Source organism: Mustela putorius, unplaced genomic scaffold (assembly GCF_011764305.1).
Source record: "Mustela putorius furo isolate JIRA1106 unplaced genomic scaffold, ASM1176430v1.1 tig00537293_pilon_pilon_pilon, whole genome shotgun sequence".
In the NCBI taxonomy this organism is placed as follows: domain Eukaryota; kingdom Metazoa; phylum Chordata; class Mammalia; order Carnivora; family Mustelidae; genus Mustela; species Mustela putorius.
In genome coordinates this window covers 2,804,032-2,823,296 of record NW_025422431.1, presented here as the reverse complement: position 1 = coordinate 2,823,296, position 19,265 = coordinate 2,804,032, and the positions used below count along the sequence as shown (strand labels likewise).

Genomic DNA, 19,265 nt, shown 5'->3' with positions numbered 1-19,265 from the left:
GAAAGGCCACGCCATCCTTGCCCTGTGGTTCTATCCTTGCTCAGCGTTGCATGGGGTCCACACACATCCCCGCTAGTCCCCCTCCCTGCTAGAGAATTCTGCTCTGGAGGGACCACATCAGACAAATAACACCTTCTTGTCCTGTGACCCTATTCAGACATCCTCCGCCATTTGTGAGGAGAAAGCTATTTCCGTTTTTTAAAGCTGTCAGTGCAGAGTGGTGGCTGCATGTCCATGAGGGATGAGGAGCTGGAGACAGGATGCGAGGGCTCTGCCATCAGATAGACAAGGCCCTGAGCGTGCCTGTGAGAACAAGAGTAGGCGGGTGGGCACAGGACTGGGCTTTGTTCAGTTATAGGAGGGCAAGAGCAAGGCTTTGACTGGACGATATTAGTAGCATGAGTCGTCACCATCATTGTCTAGCAGTGAAAGGCTCCACACCAAGGGAGAGTGCTCTCTGGAAGAACTTCAGCAACGTCTAGCGATGTTTTTGGTTGTCCCACATCGGGGTGATGCTGCTGTCATCTCGTGGGTAGAGCTGACAGAGGCTGCTTCAGGATCCTATGGTGCCCAGCAGCCCCCACTGTGAAGAGTTACCTCAGAATGTCCACAGTGCCGAGGTTCAGAAATCCTGCTGAGGTGGCTGTGGAGAGACCACACCAAAAAACACAGAGAGATGGGACTTAGGTTTCCATTAGCTTTTGTTTTGTTGCCTTTTCTCTAAGGCCTGAGGAGCATCCAGCGAGGCTATGCATGGCGTCCTAAGTGCTCGGATTCTCTTGGGGAGCAGAGTGGTTGGAGCTCGGTGTTCCTGGGAGGCAACCCCTAAGGGTTACAGTGGACCCTTCCAGCTCTGTGTTGGATATTCCAGCATTCTCTACAGAGTGGGCTGTTGAGCAGATGTGGGCTTGCTTGGGAAAGAGGGTGAAGCTTGTTTTCTTTCTGTCCTTTGTTTCTAACAGCTGGAAGCTGAAGCCACTCACCGAGTCATCACCATTGCAAACAGAGTAAGTAGACCTGGCTTCCCCTCAACCCATTCTTGACTCCGGGATCAGAAGCCAGACTCTTCCATCTACACGGCAGGGTCCCATTCTGCCCTGGCTGCCAACCGCATGCGTGCCTGACTTTGCAGGACCCCAGAACCTTCTGCTGGGTGAATGTTGGTATTCCCACAGACCTGGCGGAATCCTTGCTGCCAGCTCTTCTGCGCCCCCCCCCACCGCCCCCCGCAAGCTTGCTGAGCCTGCCTTCACTGCTCGAGTGGAAATGGCTCCCACGGGAGTCACGTGGGTCTGGGGGCCACAGAGCCTCCCTGCAATTGAACTCTGTTTCCTGTAGAGGAACTCGGTAGATGTTTGCTTAAACCTCCGCCTCTGGACCCCTTAGAAGTTTTCCTTGGAATTGCTCAGGGTCTGGGGTGCAGGTGCGGTGTGCTGATGGGAACCGAGCAAGGGATGTGAGGCCTTGACCAAATACAAGCTCAGCTTATGCAAGTCACTCAACTGCTCTGATCCGCTCTTCTGTTACCTAGAATTGGAGTGGTAGTAGCACTCCTCACGGCGTGGTTGTGAGGCTGAAAGGAGGCAGAGAAGGAAAGGCACTTTATGAACCACAGAGCACTAGACCAAGGTTCTTTCTTCTTCTACACGATCGGTAAAGAGTTCCATTTGCTCAGCAAATCTGAACCGTCGCCTCTAGCACAGCCATTTTCTAAGTGCGATGCCTGGACCAGCAGCACGAGCAGATGTTAGAAGTTCAGAAATGCAGATTCTCGGGCCCATGCAGCGCTATGGAATCAGAAATGGCAGGTGATACCCAGCCATCTGTTTTAAAAAGCCCACCGCTGATTCCAGAGGGCACTCGTGCCCCAGAGCCTCTCCTCTGGAAGGACGTGGACTGCCTCTAAGGGTGTAAACCTGAGGGGTGGTGTTAGGAACACCAGGGAAAACACACAGGTTGGAGGTCCAGCGGATCTCAGAATTAAACAGTCAAGTTGTGCCAGGCACATGACAAATCAGTCCTGTTCCTAAGCTCGCTCTCCTCTCAGAGAATCAGAAAAACATTTGGGAAAGGCCTCCTGTTAGTAGTTTACAAGTCTGGGACATTGTTTTACTGATATAATGATACTTAGGATATTAATTACTTCCTGATGGAAACTTACTCCATAGTGAGGAGAGATCTGAACAACACAAGGCCGGCTTTCTATTTTTTAGCTCAAACATATGCCCAGAGAAGCAAAGCCATGAACCTTTGTAGTCCAGCTCCGTGGAGGAGAAGCTCATCGACTACAGTCCAGGTGTCTGTCTGCAAGGCCAGTCCTGTCTGACATAGACTCTGAGCCCTGAACCTCCTGTCTTCTGTTTCTTGTCCAGGATGCCTTCTGTCTACTGATAAAGCAGCCCTCACCCAGGCTTTGTCGTTTTCAATACGGAGTATAATCCAGACTGGTTTAGGGCATCACACTCGCGAATAGAAAACAATCCCTTGTTTTAGGTTATAAATCTCTTGATGTCAGCTGACATGTTACCCCGATATTCCCACTGGCTCTGGGGCTGGGTGCTCCCTGCCTCCTCTCCACTTCACACACACCTGCTCTGGCCGCCAGCCCCGTGTTCCCAGTGGAAGACCCTCACCCTGAGAGTGGGGCTGAGAGGTGCAGGGGGAGGTCCTGGGGCCAGCGCTTGTGTGGCGGGGGTCGTGCTCGTGCTTGGCTGGTTCACGGGATTGAAGTGCTCTCCTTCCCGCTGCGTTTCCTTATCTAGACTCACTGCCCGATCTACCTGGTCAACGTGTCCAGCATCTCGGCTGGTGATGTTATCGCAGCTGCTAAGATGCAAGGTGAGTCCTGGGGCCGGAATGGACAGTGCGCATGTGTGGTGGGATTGCCACCCTACAGGGCCGCCAGCCCAGTGTATGTGCTATTCTCTCCCGGCACCCTTGGAAGCACTCCGCTCTGGCGTCGGTTCAGTGCCTTGGAACCAGTGTTTTCCTCTGCACCTTTGTCTGCATAACAGCTTTACGGAAGTGTCTGTCACCTCCCCTGGGTCTGGTCAAATTTTCCAAGTTTTCAGGCAACTCATTAATTGCTGTCTTTTTTGGCCTCTTGGGTTTTACTAGCAGTTGCCTGGGTAACCGACATAAAATCGTGGACCAGTTCCAGTGGACCTTTCAGGGGATGCTTGGGAAGTCCCTGGAGGGATAACAGCATCTGAGCCCAACCTCCCTCCGGCCCCCCAGTATACGAGCCCCGGGGCACCTGTGTGTCTGCTGTGGCTGAGCACCAGGTAGCATCCGGAGGATTCTATATGTACTTGTGGTCTCGGCCGGCTCAGGGTGCCAGTGAGGTCCTGCTGACAGGAGAAACAAAGGCATGGTCACTGACTTGGGAAAATAAATCAGAGCAAGGGCCACCAGGCTTCCGGGATCCCGCCTCTGCTCTTGCGGGAACCTGGGCATGTCTCACCTGCACTGCTGCCTCTCTGCCCTGACATCAGTGCCCTGCAGCACAGCACCTGTGGTCCAGCCGAGCCCAAGCGCTGCACACTGCTGCCCCCCTCCCCTCGGTGCCCCTGCCCTTCCATTCTTCTTGCCTGGAGCCAGCCTGGCGAGAGGTAGCGCTCTGACCTTAAACCCAGCTGTGCTCTCAAACGTGCTCGTGAGCTAGGGCAAGTCCCTTCCTCTCTCTGACTTCAGCTCCTTCACGTAGGGCCATTCGGACCAATGGCTTCCTACTTAAAGGTCTGGCCTTTCTGCTTGCAGGGAAGGTTGTGCTGGCCGAGACCACCACGGCGCATGCCACGCTGACCGGCTTACACTACTACCACCAGGACTGGTCCCACGCGGCCGCCTACGTCACGGTGCCTCCACTGAGACTGGACACCAACACCTCAACCTACCTCATGAGCCTGCTGGCCAAGTAAGGCACTTCAGCAGAACCCCATGGCCCCAGAGCGCACCATTAACTCGTAATAGGCGCCTTCCGGGGAATTTACACGTCCTCATGGTAATGTCCTAGCAGCCCCGAACCTGACCTAATTTCACTGTGCCCGTGGGATGACTTGGCTTTGGTGACCTTCTCTGGAGCCCGTCAGATAATTGGCAACCCCTGGGGCTTCTCTGACCACTGGATTTGGAGTGAGCGTTTCTGAAGGGTGAGAGGCAGGAGCATATGGTAAAGTGTCAACAGTGGTGATTCAGAATTTCAAGGGACATTCCTTTTTTACACTGAAGACCACGGCAGGGCTGTGGGATGTGTCCTCTGGCAGGACCTACAATATTCGTGGGCCTTTCTGTCTCTTTGTTCTTCACTTTTCCCGCCTCTCATTGTTTTGCATGTGGTTCTTCTCCCCCACGTGTCTCTCTTCCTTTCCTCTTCTCCCTCTGCCTTCTGGCCTCTCCCCCTCATCCCCCTCATCCTACCCTTCCAGATCCCCTTTTCTCCAGCTCCTCTTTTTCTAGCACCTTTTCCCATGTGATCTGAATCTAAAGGCAAAGGTTTAACCAACAGGCCGAATTCAAAGGGACCCAAACACGAAAAGCTTTTGTTTCATCCCAAACGTTTTGCAGCTTCTTTCTTTCCTTTAGTAACATCTTAGGTAGAGTCCGTTGCTTTCTCTCCCTTTTAGTTCCCGAAATCCGGTCTAATTTAAATGTCCATCTCCTTCCCTCCCCATGCCCAGTTCGGGGTGGGGATTCGTCTCCGTTCCCAAGCACCAGCCTGTACTCCTGCTTCTCAGGCAGAAAGTGACTGGCCTTTGGGGCCCTCCTGGGCAGGGCATATGCCCCGTGCGGGCTCTCTTGTGCTTCCCCTGCTCCGGGAGATGGAGTCCAGCCTGACCTCAACCTCCTGCACCTTTCTAGCTTCCAGAGCTAGCGGTGTCTCTGCAAACTGGGACCCTGGAAGTCCACTCAAGCCTGGCCACCTCTACAGTGTCTGGGGCCCAGCGAAAGCTCACCCAGCTTTGCCACTATCCACGGTGCCGGGGGGAAAGCTGTCCCCATCCCATGGGCTCTCCTGACCCAGAGGCTCAGGCACAACCACTAATCCACCTCCCAGGCAAAGGCCCACTGCGGTCGCCTCTGTTCTCCGTGGGTGAGCCTGTTGAGATGTGCCCTCCTTGGCTACTAGGAGCGAGCGTAGGGAAGAAGGAGAGAGGAGAGAGAAGGAGAGAGGACAGATGACAGAATCTCCATTCTGTAACACCTCGGTCTCCCTGCCTGTTGTCCTCCGGCTTCATACACCTGGTGGTCGTCAGGGGGTGGGGGGGATTGATAAGCTTCTTCTCTTCTAGCGCGATGGTGGGGATGATTGAGGGACACGGCCAGCCCCGACTAAAGGTGGCTGTCTTTAGATAATGGGGCCCTTATTTTATCCACCTCCTTACTTTTCCATCCTGGTTGCCAACAATTGGAACATTCCCACTCACCATCCTGCTGTGTTAATAATACCTTAAAGATGTGCGTGGGGTACAGTCCTTAAGGTCTCAGGGGGAAGGAGGCTCCTGGAGGGGCGGTCTATGCTCAGTACTGTACAGTGATTATTTTCCATCCCTGATAAAGTAGGGAGCACACAGGAGGAGAAATGCCAGATTAGCTCATACTTCTAAAAATGCTTTTCAGGGGTGCCTGGGCGGTTCAGTTGGTTAAGCGTCCTACTCTTGATCTCCGAGTCATGAGTTCAAGCCCCGCATTGGACTCCACACTGGGCGTAGAGCCTAGTTTACAAAAAAAAAAGGAAAAAAAAAGCTTTTCATTGGGAAAAACCAGCCACCTTTTCATCATTATCAACACAATAAAAACGAACAAGTATCAAGGGCCCACTGTAATACTTCTGGCCCAGTTCCAAGGTCAAAGAATCTTTCAAAACACCTCTGTTTGCCACAGGCAATTTTACTGAAAGAACAGAAAGGTGGTAATTGCCCCCACGCACCCAAATTCAAATAGGCTAGGGGGTAAAAGAGTATTATTAATTGAATAATTGAAGTTTTTATGTCTAGCCTATTTTTAATTTCAATTATGTAAATAAATTCACTCAAGTCGAATTGTAATTTCATGTGAACTATTGTGAGAGTAGTTTGAGTCCTTTTTTAAAATCAGCACATATTGTAAAAATGTGCAATTTTATAGAATTTGGAGCATTGTTTTAACATCTCCGTGATTTGCAGGAGTTTATAGTTACTTTTTTGCCTTTAGGATGCATTGCTGGTGCTAACTGACATTGCACAGAATACTTGATTAGAAACACAGACACCGATTGTCATATTCCTATAAGAGAATCCGTGCGGCTTCCTCAGGATCTACTCTAGGATGTGATTTCTTACATGTCAGGGTAAAAGGCACAATCTATGGGTGGAAGGATTTATCCTTTATTTAAAATCTAATTTCTTTTCTTTTTTCTTTTTTTATTGAAGTGTAGTTGACACAGGATGTGACATTACTTTCGGGTGTGTCACAGTGAGTCGACAGCTCTGTGGGTTACGGCTGGGCTCACAGGTGTAGCTATGATCTGTCACCCTACAACACTGTTGCAGTGCCACGGACTAGACCCCCTGGGCTGTGCCTTTCGTCCCAGTGACTTACTCATTCCAGAACTGGAAGCCTGTACCGCCCCCTCCCCTTCACCCATGTGCCCGTCAGACTACCCCCCTCCCTTCTGGCAACCACCAGTTTGTTCTCTGTGCAAAATCTAATTTCTTAAAGGGGCCAGAAGGGTTTTTTTTTTTTTTTCATTTGATTATGGAAAATTTTAAAGGACTTCAGAAAGCCAGTCATGTTTTAAATTTTATGGTTGGGTGTGTCTTATCTCCGAGACATTTAGGCAACCTCAAAAGCCTTTCTGGAGGGGGCGCCAGTCTGCCTTCACCTCAGGTCATGATCCCAGGGCCCGAGCCTGCTTCTCCCTCTCCTTCTGGCCGTTCTCCCCCAACCCCTGCTCTCTCAAATAAATACAGAAGAAATCTTTAAAAAAAAAAAAAAACCCTTCTGGAACATGACCACATTCATTCACATTCATTCACACCTGCCCCAGGGGCACCTACTTGTGTCTTTTTTTTGAAGTGGGTACTCAGTAAGACCTGGTTAAAGAATGGGAGTTGAGGTCCCTAACCCTCTGTTGGTGACCCTAACAGTCTTCGGATCCGATCCCTGCCTGGGTGTCTGGAAGGCCCCTGAGGAGAAGGTGAAACTCTATTGGGTTCTGCAGGCCCAGGGAATGTGGGTAACCCCAGGGCCCTAGAACAAACCATCCACTGTGTGGGGAGTCCCTCCCGCAGGCTCTGAGGAGGCCCAGAGCAGGAGCTTTGACTCAGGAAGAGCGAAGTCATCTCACTGGGGATCTGGCCAAAGACAGTAGTCATTTGGCAACAGCTGTGACTGATGAGCCCCGCCAGGGCTCAGTGTGTAGCCCAGTGCCCCATGTGCTGCCTGACCCCAAGTCATCTGAGGGCCTTACAGATCTGGTCACCAAGCCAGAGAATGCCTTCTGCTCCCAGGTCCCCCTCGGATGCGGGCAGCCATCAGGTACTGCCAAGGCTTTATCACTTCCTACAAATAAACTAGATTCTCAGGGCTCCTGCTGTGTGGTCCCAGCGGTTGTCCCCCTCTCTCACAAGACTTTCATCCTCCAACTCGGACCCTGCCTGCCCTCCAACAGTGTTTCTTCCTGAGGCTGCCCCAGCCTGGGCAATGTGGCACCCTTCCCCCTCCGCCCCTCACCACCTCTGAGCCCTCGGCTGCAGAGATCTCAGAATGGGGCCCGGCTCTACCACCTTCATTTGGCAGAGTCTGGCGTCTCACCATCCTGAGTCTCTGCCCTGAGTTCCTAGCCAGCCCAGAAGCCCTGAAGAACCGCACCACACCGTAGCCTCCCACAGCCTCACATGGAGGCCAGCCTCAGTAACCCTCTGATGCTCATGGAGGACAGGGGTGATGAACGGGCTGACTTGTACATCGTGACTGGTTTATGAAGGCAGACTTCTCTTCTGTCTTGTCCCTCCTTTCTCCTTCGGTGCTGTTAGAGCCCCACATCCAAGAAAGGCGACGGCCTCAAGTTGTTTAGCAAAGCTGAGCATTGAACCTGTAAATGTTTTGCCCAGCACAGGCTTGTCACCAGCAGGGACTGGTAGGGGTTGAGGAAGGCGATGAGCGGAAACTGGCATCTGGGCCTCACATGAGCAAAATGTTAAGTTCAGTCTTTATTCACCTGCAGTCTTCGCTCTTAAAAGATGATGTCCCGGGGCGCCTGGGTGGCTCAGTGGGTTAAAGCCTCTGCCTTCAGCTCAGGTCATGATCCCAGGGTCCTGGGATTGAGCCCCACATCGGGCTCTCTGCTCAGCAGGGAGCCTGCTTCCTCCTCTCTCTCTGCCTCCTTGTGATCTCACTCTGTCAAATAAATAAATAAAAATCTAAAAAAAAAAGTGCCTCACCTTTTAAGAAAAAAAAAAAGATGATGTCCCAAAAGCTCTCCTCCGTGTCTCCTGGGACGCTGACAGTCGGTGTCACACTCTACCCATATTCCCATTCTGCAGATGAGTCAACTGAGGTTCACACAGATGAAGTAACTTGTTTGAGATCATACTTCAGAGATCAGCTTGGCCTAGGTCCCAAAGGAAAGCTTTTCCCCTGCATCTGTCCCTGCCGTCTGGGACCCTAGCCTCCCTCCCTTAGCAGTCACATCCTTCTCTCTCTCTCCAGTGATACTCTGAACATTGTGGCATCAGATCACCGGCCTTTCACTACGAAGCAGAAAGCTATGGGCAAGGAGGACTTCACCAAGATCCCGCATGGAGTGAGTGGCGTGCAAGACCGCCTGAGTGTCATCTGGGAGAGAGGAGTGGTATGTTCCGGGGCCCGTCTCCGCTCCAGTCCTAGCAGGAGTTTTCACTCATGGCTCCCTGTTTCATTCAAAAATGAAACCAAAAAGGTCTTCCCAACCCCCACCCACTCTCCCAAACAGAAAGGTAGTATAGCCTATTCTAGAAATTTGGAAAATACAGAAAAGTATTAGGGGGGAAAATCTCCATAATTCCATACTGAGAAATTAAATGATTAATATTCTGATATATTTCTTCCCAGTTCTACGTGTGTGCTGCATATTATTTTAATAACTGGGTTCATTTTCTTTTTATGTAGCAGTCAAGAGTAAAAATTATCGGTAAAAGTTCTTTTTAAAACATCTTTTTGAGGGGCACCTGGGTGGCTCAGTGGGTTAAGCCTCTGCCTTCAGCTCAGGTCATGATTGCGGGGTCCTGGGATCGAGCCCCACATCAGGTTCTCTGCTTAGCGGGGAGCCTGTCCCCCCCCCTCTCTCTGCCTGCCTCTCTGTCTACTTGTGATCTCTGTCTGTCAAATAAAAAAATGAAATCTTTAAAAATAAGTAAATAATAAAACATCTTTTTGAAGAGCTAAATAACATTTCCTCCGATGGAAGTACCACATTTGTTCATCCTTCTCTGAGGTTTGGAACTTTGAGCTGTCTCAAATCTTTGCACTCCCAAAGAATGCTGCAGAGAATTTCTTTGTTCATAAGTATATATATTGTCAGCATTTCTAATTATTTCCTTAGGATAGGTTCCTAGAAGCAGATTTCTGGCCCAAAGGATATGAACATCTTTAAGGCTCTTCATATATTTTCCCTAATTGCTTTTCAGAAAAGATAGGGACTAGGACTTCATTTAAATACCACCTGTTCTCCCCATGAAGGATAAGTATCTTTGGTCTTGACCTATCACAAAGGAGCTACAGCAAAGTAGGAGCCGAAGGAGATTTCACCTTCTCAGGATGATGCCACCAGCTCAGGGGGACGCAGGAGTGGCCAAGGAATCCCCCTTGAAGGGAGTCCACGGTGCTCTCGCTGGTGGCTGGGGCAGGAAGAGGTTTTTGGAGAGACCAGAATATATGTCCCTTCATGGGGGAAGGGAGGCTACCAACCCCTCTGTAGTGAGCGCATGAGTAGAGCTGGTTGTATAACAGGAGGTGGGTTTCCACTGGGCTAGACACCTTTTGCAAAGGGCCCACTCACCGTTGTTGCTGGATGAAGGAGCGAGGAGTGAGCAAGGGGACCGAGCCGACTAGGTTGGCTCGTCTGCCATGGTGCCCGCGTCGTTGTCGTTCTTGGTCCCATTGTTCTGACCCACTAAAAGTCCACCGGCCAGAGGCAAGGGTGACCAGAGGTTTGAGGCACACGCAGTGTTGGGTTGACTTGGCACTTCTGCAATGTTTCAGGTTGGCGGAAAGATGGACGAGAACCGTTTTGTGGCCGTTACCAGTTCCAATGCAGCGAAGCTTCTCAACCTGTATCCCCGCAAAGGCCGCATCATCCCCGGAGCTGACGCCGACGTGGTGGTGTGGGACCCCGAAGCCACAAAGTAAAACCCGCTGCTAGCTACCAGCCCTGGAGGGATATGGGGTTTGAAGGAACTTATGTTACCAAACTCTGCCAACTTCTCGTCTTTGCCCGCCTTTAGCGTAGAGAAGTCCACCCGTGAGGTGTGACTCCATTCAACAACTCTTTAAAGACCTGCCATGGTCTGGGCACTAGGCATGTGGCAATGAACAAGACCATCTTTTTTTTTTTTTTTTTTTTTTTTTTTTTTTTTTTGAAAGAAAGAGAGAGAGAGAGAGAGAGGGAGGGAGCAAGCAGGGAGGGGCAGAGGGAGAAGGAGAGAGAAGATCTTAAGCAGACTTCCCACACGGCGCAGAGCCCCACGCAGGGCTCGATGTCACGACCCTGAGATCCTGACCAGAGCCAAAATCAAGAGTCAGATGACGAACTGACTGAGCCCCCCAGGCGCCCTGAACAAGACAATCTTAAGACCGGCTACAGAGCCTCCCCACGGGCCCAGCTCTTCACGGCGTTTCAAAGCGGCTTCACGTCAATGAGCTCATTTGATATCCATCCCCAAAAAACATTCGTGCTGGAGTTTTTATTTCCATTTTTCTATTGAAGAAACTAACACCAGAGAGTAGCGAGCTCCCCACATCACATAGCTAAGAAGCAGCTGAACGGGACAGATACCCTGGCGTTCTGGGCTCTCCCACACCCCCTGCTTCCCTCTGGGAGGGTGTTGGGTAATCCAGAGAGCACAGTGCTCGACAGCCACACACTAGTGACCACGAGCCAAGTGATTATACGAAGTGTGTCCAGAGTCACCATGCCGCAGGATACAGAGCGTGGTTTTTACTCAGAGATCCGGGCAGGGGAGTTGGAAACCATTTTTTCATATTAAATTTCATTCAATCACTCAACAGATTTTTAAGTGCCCCTTTTGCCAGGCAGTTTGCCAGGGGCACAAGCCAGAAGTGAACAAGACAGGCAAACATTGAATGGAAATCTGAAAATAAAAAGTTGAATTGAAAAGAAGGTCCACCCTGGTGCCAGGATACCTACACTCTCTTCTCCAAAGAGCATTCTGCCTCCTGATGCTGGGGGGCAGGCCCCTGCTGCTGTAGAGGTGTGGCTGTCATGGATCACTATTGGCAGAAAAATCCCTAGAGTTTAGGGGCGCCTGGGTGGCGCAGTCTGTTAAGTGTCAGACTCTGTTTCAGCTCAGGTCATGATCTCAGGGTCGTGAGATCGAGCCCCGCGTCGGGCTCTGTGCTCAGCACAGAGTTCGCTTGAGATTCTCCCTCTCCCCCTGCCCCTCCTGCTCATGCTCTTGCTCTCCTTCTCTCTCAAAAATAGATAAATCTAAAAGCAAAAACAAAACAATGCTAGAGTTTAGCCCAGTTGATTAATTTCCTGGGACTGCCCTAACCCTACCACAGACGGGGCGAGAGGAGGGCTCACACACCAAAAATTTATATTCTCATAGTTCTGGAGGCTTAAAGTCCAAGATCAAGGTGTCCGCAGGGTTCAGGAGAGTTGCTTTCATCTAGGGCCTCTACCCTTGGGTTGTAAATGATTGTCTTTCCCTTCTGTCCTCACATGGTCTTTGCTCTGAGTGTCCATGTCTGCTGTCTGAATTTCTTCTTACAAAGAACATCAGTCAGATTGGTTTAGGGTCCACCCGTATGACCTCATTTTACTTTAATTAGCTCTTTTAGAGCCACATCTGTAAATGCAGGCACATTCAGAGACTGGGGGTGAGGGCTTCGGCGTATAAATTTGGGGGGTAATACAATTCAGCCTGCAACCACCAGCTTTGGGGGTTATTCCTTCCCACTGAGCATCACCCCCTCCCACTGAGCATCGCCCCCTCCCACTGAGCCGAGACCTCTTTAGCTCGTCTCAGAGCTTTCTCTCCCACCGCTGCCTCTCCCCCAGGACCATCTCAGCCAGCACCCAGGTGCAGGGAGGAGACTTCAACCTGTATGAGAACATGCGCTGCCATGGCGTCCCCCTGGTCACTATCAGCCGGGGCCGAGTCGTGTACGAGAACGGTGTCTTCATGTGTGCCGAGGGCACTGGCAAGTTCTATCCCCTGAGGTCCTTCCCGGACACCGTCTACAAGAAGCTAGTCCAGAGAGAAAAGGTAAGATGAGGGAAGGAGAAGAAGGGTATGGGACAAGGTAGTAGCCCCCTTTTGGGGAATTCAGTAATGGCTGTATTAAATCTCAGACATGTTCTCTCTCTCTCTTCTCCCACTGAGTCCTAGTGTCTGGAATGGTCACTTGGGACCAATGCAAAGAGCACAGGCGCTAATTCCCCTGGAGCTAAGGGAATACTTACTACAAGGTGCTCACAGATGTCCCCAACATCTAGCGTCTGGAAGATTCTTGCCCATCCTCCGATGGGATTCCTGGCTTGGCCTGGGTTACTGGAGTTGCTCTTTCCCTGAAACCTCCCCCTCCCTTGTGACTGTAGTAAGGAGGGTGGGATTTGCCAGTGGTTCAGACTGCCCCGCCCCACCCACCCCGCCAACACTGCTGATGGTCAGGCCAGGTCTGGAATAGTTCATATCTCAAGGGTCCTGCCCAGTCCTTGGAGTCCATAAGCACCCTGTTCACCAAAATTTGGGGCTTCTCCTTGTTCCCAGGGGTTCTGTCCTTTGAGGAGACAGAGTCACCCTAAGGAAGACTGGCTGTGCTCTGATTGCTCAAGGGTTGACTGTCCAGCCTTCTGTTTGAGAGCTGGCCTGGAGAATCTGGCCCAAATTCTTGCTGACCGCTCCAGGTCCTGGGAAGCAGGTCTGACCTCTGGGCGGAGGTCGCAGATCATCAGGAGAGAACAGCTCTGACACTGTGACAGCTGGAAGCATCGTGCGGTTTCCTCTCCCCTTCCTGTGGCCTAAGGCAGCATTAGTGTGACCTCAGAGGCTGCTATCTAGATAGGGCAAGCGTTCTCTCATGACTGAGGGTCCAGCAGCTCTCCTGCCTAGACTCTGGGATGCTGGGGTTGGAATCATGGCACACTTGAAAGATGGTGATGTTTTTGTTGTTGTTGTTTTTAATTTCCTCACCCAGCTTCTCCTGTTCTTCTGTTCTTTTTGCCCAGTACATACCAGTCCTCTGTACACAGCAGGTGCTCACTGTGTGTTCTGAAGGTGGTTCCCTGCAGATTTCTGGTAAACTGCCCAGCTCAGCCTTGTCCATCAGCTGCTGGTCTGTGCAGGGGTGAGACCCAGTGAAATGGTCTGTGTGTTTTTCAGCCAGAGGCCCTAAGTAGCCGCTGGGCTGGGGGGGGTGCCTTTTCTGGACACTTCCAGGTGACGTCTTCACCCCCACCCTGCCTCCCCCCAACACACATTGTGGTCACTGTCCCAGACCAGCATCAACTTCCTACTCACAGGCCCCGTGCTCTCCACTCATCATCAGCTCTGGTTTCTAGCAGGGACCAAAGGTATGAAGGACCCTGAATGAGAAATAGACTCAGCTGCCATGTGACTATTCTAGAAATCTGCTCCGTAGTGTCTCAGGAACAGGCCTTTGAAGAGCCGCCTGGGGCTTGGTGCACTTGCCATGAAATGATCATATGACCTCTCCCCTGGATCAGCCAAACTTTCTTAGTCTCTTGGTTCTCTAGTCCTTTATGCAAAACCCAAGCTTCTTTACTTGGTGCCTCAGGCCTCCCCTCGGTGCTCCCCTTCTCATTCCTTCCTGGAACCATCCAAAGGCTTCCAGGAGCCGCTGCCACAGCCTGTGCCCTCCCAGCCGTTCCCTGGACACCCACTCCTCTGGCTGGCCCATGAGGCCCCGCCCCCAGAAGGAAGGTTCCACCAGATGGAATTGAAGGCCAGTAGGCCTTCCCGAACTCTCAGGGCCCTCACCAAGACTTCGTTATTCAGTAGAGGCTATCTGTACAAGTTCATGCACAAAAACCACAGCTTTCTTTCACCAACTATGGTGCCGCCCTCGTGGGCTAGGAGGGGTGTGTGTGAGGGGACAAGGGAAATGCCAGACAGAGCAGGGTAGTGCAGGTTTCCATTCCCCATCTTTGATTATCAGATAGTTTTGTGTGTTTTTTTCTTTTTCTTTTTTTTTTTTTAGTTTTATTTATTTAAGTAATCTCTCTGCACCCCATGTGGGGCTCAAACTCACATCCCCAAGATCAAAAGTCACATGTTCCTTTGACCGAGCCAGCCAGGCGCCCCTGATTTCCAGATAGAATTTTAAGTGATCCGGGGCGCCTGGGTGGCTCAGTGGGTTAAAGCCTCTGCCTTCGGCTCAGGTCATGATCCCAGGGTACTGGGATTGAGCCCCGCATCGGGAGCGTCGGGAGCCTGCTTCCTCCTCTCTCTCTGCTTGCCTCTCTGCCTACCTGTGATCTCTGTCTGTCAAATAAATAAATAAAATCTTTAAAAAATTTTAAAAAAAGAATTTTAAGTGATCCAGCAAACAGGGAGTTCCAGGTTCTCGAAGGCCCAAGAGTGTGTCCGTGACCACTGGGTTCCTCTTGATTCGCTGGCTGGCAGGCCTTCGAGGTTCCACCATTGTCTGATTCCTTCCCAGTCTGGATGAAGTAAGAGTGGCCTCAGTTATCACAGTGTTCATTCCAAAAGCAAACTCAGGGTCTGTCAGGAGGTGAATGGTCCCATCTCCATTCTGCTCCTCGGATGTGGATAATGGCGGAGGCCTCAGCCAGCCTCTGGAGAGTGTACCGGCGAGAGCAGAAAGAGGGAGGCATTCATACCCTGGAATGTTTGACAAAGGGTGGCTGTCATTTTAAGAAGGAAACTGGAAAATAACGTGTTGGTTAGGCCGTGGAAAAATTGGAACACTTATCCTTTGCTGGCGGGAATGTAAAATGGCGCAGCCACTTGGGAAACAGACTGGCAGTTCCCCCAAAAGTTAGATATTAAAGTTACCAAATAAGCCAGCAGTTCTACTCCTGGGTATATCCTCAAGGGAAATAAAAATATATATCTACACGAATTTTTATTTGTAGAGCCCAAGAAGTGGATACAGCTCAAATGTCCATCAGCTGTTGAGTGGATAAACAGAATGAGGTGTATCCATCTGTGTTCCTGAGCCAGAACAGGAAAGAGTACAAATAGTCCACCCTACATACCAAAGCCTTAAAAACCTGATACTCAGTGAAAGGATCGATTCACAGAAGACCACATATTTTAGGATTCCATTTATATGAAATATCCAGAAGAAGGAAATCCGTAGCTAGAAAATCTTATAAGTGGTTACTCAGGGCTGAGGGGTGGGGAGGGGGTGTGGGATTGCTTTTGGGGTGATGAAAAAGTTTGGGAATGAGATGGTTGTGGGGGCCACCCAATGTTAGGAATATACACCACTGAAACACTACTGAATTATCTACTTGTTTGATCGATTGATTTCTGAGGAAGAGAAAGAGTATGTGAGTGGCAGGGGGAGTCAGGGAGAGATTGGGAGAGAATCAGGCAGACTCGGTGCTGAGCCACGAGCCCGACATGGGGCTCGATCTCATGACCCCAGAGATCAGGACCTGAGCTGAAATCAAGCGTTGGACACTTAACTGACTGAGCCACCCACGCACCCCTGAATACTTTAAAATGACAAGTTTCATAATTGATGAATTATGTTGCAATTTGGGGGGGAGGGAGAATATCTGATGACAGTTTTGTGGTCTTTCCAAAAAGGATATTTTAGTCAGGAAATAGGGTCAGCAGAGGGCAGAGGAAGTACTGTAAGGCCCTCTAAAAGCCAAGCTCACAAAGACGTAAAATGAACACCAGTTCACAGCATTCCGATCCTTAGGCCAGCGGCCCTGGAGTAACGCCAGCTACCAGAACTGATGTAAATTCAACTCCCCCCCCCCCCCAGTCTCTTTATCTGAAGCACTTATTACAATGACAATGTAAGTTTCCCAAGTGAAAGCCTGTTCTGTTGCCTGTTGTCACAGCCTTTCTGTAAAAGAATGCATGCATGCAGAAAAAGAAAACCAACAAAAAATCTTTTCCCAAATGATGGGCCCCTAAAGAGCTTGGGCCTCCAGGGGGAAAAAAAGCACCTCCGGGTGAGGGTTGGGTATGCAGCTGGCACCGAGGGGGCTGCCGAAAGCCGGGGTGTAGCCTGCCAGGGTCACTGGCTCAGGATTCAGCCAGCCGGAGCTGCCACCCTTCCCCCCTTCCCTGCCCCGCCCCCACCCTGGTCAGTGAAGCCCGTAGAATACACACGTAGGCTGAAGTTCCTTCGGGAAATTCCCTGGATGTTTCAACAAGATTTCCAGTAAGCAGCCAGCAGCAAGGAGGTGGAGGTTGTGTCCCTGGTGGGTGCCGGGGGTATAGACCATCTGTAGTGTTGCTTCAGACCCTGTGTGCACACTCCCAACTCCCTCGGTCCTCCTCATAGTAGCACCTTTTAACGTGAACAACCGCATGGAAAGGACATCTACCATGATTAGGGCTGCTGGTCCTTATGTCCCTTGCATCGGGCCAGAGCAGTTCCGAGAGCTCTGTGTGTATTAATCCGTTTGACCGCATAACAGTTCTATATGTAATAGGTGCTGTCACCATCCTAATTTGACAAATAAGGAAACTGACACAGATTAGGTAACTTGCATAAGGCCACAGAGTTTCAACGAAGCAAAACTGGGATTGGAGCCGGTACCGTCTGGACGCAGAATGTGGGCTCTTAGCGTGACTGCCTTGTGAGCATGAAACCGACCAGTATTGTCATTGGGGCGGGGGTGGGGGGTGTCTCATCTCCAAATCAGCTTTATTTTGCTTCGTTCCTCACAAAGTGGATCGGGTCACGGTAAAAGTCATGGCCTCTTGAGAGTCTGGCGGGTGAGGGGATAGCTTTGCTCCAGGTGAGCACAGTACCCCAGAAATCTGCCTGCTACCCTGTTACCCTACCAACACTGAGAGGGAGCAGGCAGGGGCCCCCGTGTGCAATCGTGTGCTCACACACACACACATTGTTGAGGAGGTGAGAGAATCCCCCACTCCCTGAGCTCCAGATGTAGGGTGTTTTCGTCACAGCCTGTCATCTGGACCCTGAGCAGAGTGGCGACATCCAGCCTCTCAGCTGTAGAGGGGGCTCTGGTGGCCCTGGCATCCGGGCTCTGACGGTGTCCTTCTTCCACGTTTTCTCCTTCTCCATCCTTCACTAGACCTTAAAGGTTAAGGGAGTGGACCGTACTCCCTACCTGGGAGATGTCGCGGTCGTGGTGCATCCTGGGAAGAAGGAGATGGGAACGCCCCTCGCAGACACTCCCACCCGGCCTGTTACCCGACACGGGGGCATGAGAGACCTTCATGAGTCCAGCTTCAGCCTCTCTGGTAAGAACAGGGGCCACTCTGCCAGGGACCTCTGTCTCTCCCCCAGTGGGGTAGCAGGAGCAGAGACCCGCCCAGGCATGGGCTCCTGGCAGCTTCTCTCCATCTTCTCCCCCCGCCCCTTGTCTAGAGATGAGCGCCGTGTCCCACAGTACAGACACACCGACATTAGGAGGGGTGGGAAGGGTCTCCCGGTCCCTGGGCACCAGCCACCCCAAGAGGCCATAGCTGATCAGGTGCTCTCCCCATGGCTTCTAAGTCCAGATGGTTTTTTTTTTTTTTTCCCTTGAAACCTCTTGAGGGCCGTGCACCCCCACTGCACTCTCTCCATCCCTGTTCCCCAAGAGCCTCTGAAAGAGGTGTTTCCCTTCCCTTTCCTCCCTCACCTCAGCCCCATGTTTGCCCCCTTTTCTGCCAGCAGTTTTAATATACGTAATACCACGTATGATACATTGGGTGTGTCTGTGCTCTGGGACTTTGTTTATCCCAGGAGCTCTGCGGTAGTGAAAGGTGGGGGTCGTTGCCACCAAAACAGTAGCGCGCCCCCACCGGGGAACGAGTGAGGCTATGATGTGGCCTGGTCCTGCGGGCAGCTCTGATGGATGCTAGGAGCCCCGCTCGAAGGTGGGAGGACTCTCCTCAAACACACCGAGCCGCCTTCAGAACCCGACCAGGTGGAGGCCTGGCATCACTCCGTGAGGGCCGCACTGGGACCTGAACAGTGAAAGGAGCAAGATCCAGAACTTTCCACACAGGGCGTGGCATTTATCGGCACCTACAGGCTCTCCTAATCCTAGGGGCCGAGGGGTACTGAGGGGGAGGGGCTGCCCGCTGAGCTTCCCCTGTGCCCCCCATGTGCTGGGGGCAGCTCAGGTCAAAGGACATATGCTTCCTGTTCTGAGGGCCTTGTAGTCTGGGGGAGGGGGGGTCCTCTCCATCCTCAGAGCCAGTCGTGTTGCCCACCCTGAGGGCCATGGCTGCTTGCACCAGTGACAAGACGTGTGCTGGGAGTCCGCACCATATCTGCGGTGTAGAGTGCCGTCCCGGGAGCCGTCGGTTCCCACCGCTGCCTGGGCACGGCCCTTCCCACAGCAGCCAGCCCCACCGGAAGCCTCAGGGCGCCCAGAGCTGTGGGCCCGCTGACCAGTGGCTTCTGCTCCCAGCACATCTCAGGCACCACCCCTCTCAGATTCAGCAAACAGCAGGCGTCCTCTCACTTTCCTTCCTCCCAACCTTGTCTGTTCTGGATGGGCGGGACTGAAGAATGTCCCACTCCCTCCCCGAGACACCAAGCCTCTTTTTCTAAGTCTTGGGATTTCAAGATGCTGGGCCTTTGGGGTATGGTTCTTTGATTTTCCAGAACAATGGAATGCCCAGCCTTCTCCCTGTCTTACTCAGTGAGGCATGTCTGCAAAGGTCCACATGCTGATGGGCTGATTCGTGGTCTGTGGTATGTGTGTACCACGAGAGCCCACATGCTCAGGCTAGAGCATAGTAGGGCAGTTCAGCACAGAGGCCCTGAAGCAGGAAGCCCCGGGTTGAAATCCAGGCTCTACCGCTGACACACACTGCAACCCTGGGCCAGCCACTCTTTGACTTCCCTGAGCCTCGATTTCCTCA

The 19,265-nt window shown here is 51.7% G+C and overlaps 1 protein-coding gene across 2 annotated transcripts in view; it reads left to right on the top strand.

Annotated features, from left to right (window-relative positions):
• The window catches only part of DPYSL5 (dihydropyrimidinase like 5), a 93,528-nt gene that overhangs the window by 71,054 nt on the left and 3,209 nt on the right, over positions 1–19,265 (top strand). For both annotated transcript variants that reach the window (XM_004765375.3, XM_004765376.3), the window contains exons 6-12: positions 963–1,007; positions 2,763–2,838; positions 3,760–3,916; positions 8,692–8,833; positions 10,222–10,364; positions 12,263–12,470; positions 17,480–17,648. In XM_004765375.3, the coding sequence (XP_004765432.1) occupies positions 963–1,007; positions 2,763–2,838; positions 3,760–3,916; positions 8,692–8,833; positions 10,222–10,364; positions 12,263–12,470; positions 17,480–17,648 (940 nt within the window). The remainder of the gene's footprint in view (positions 1–962; positions 1,008–2,762; positions 2,839–3,759; positions 3,917–8,691; positions 8,834–10,221; positions 10,365–12,262; positions 12,471–17,479; positions 17,649–19,265) is intronic.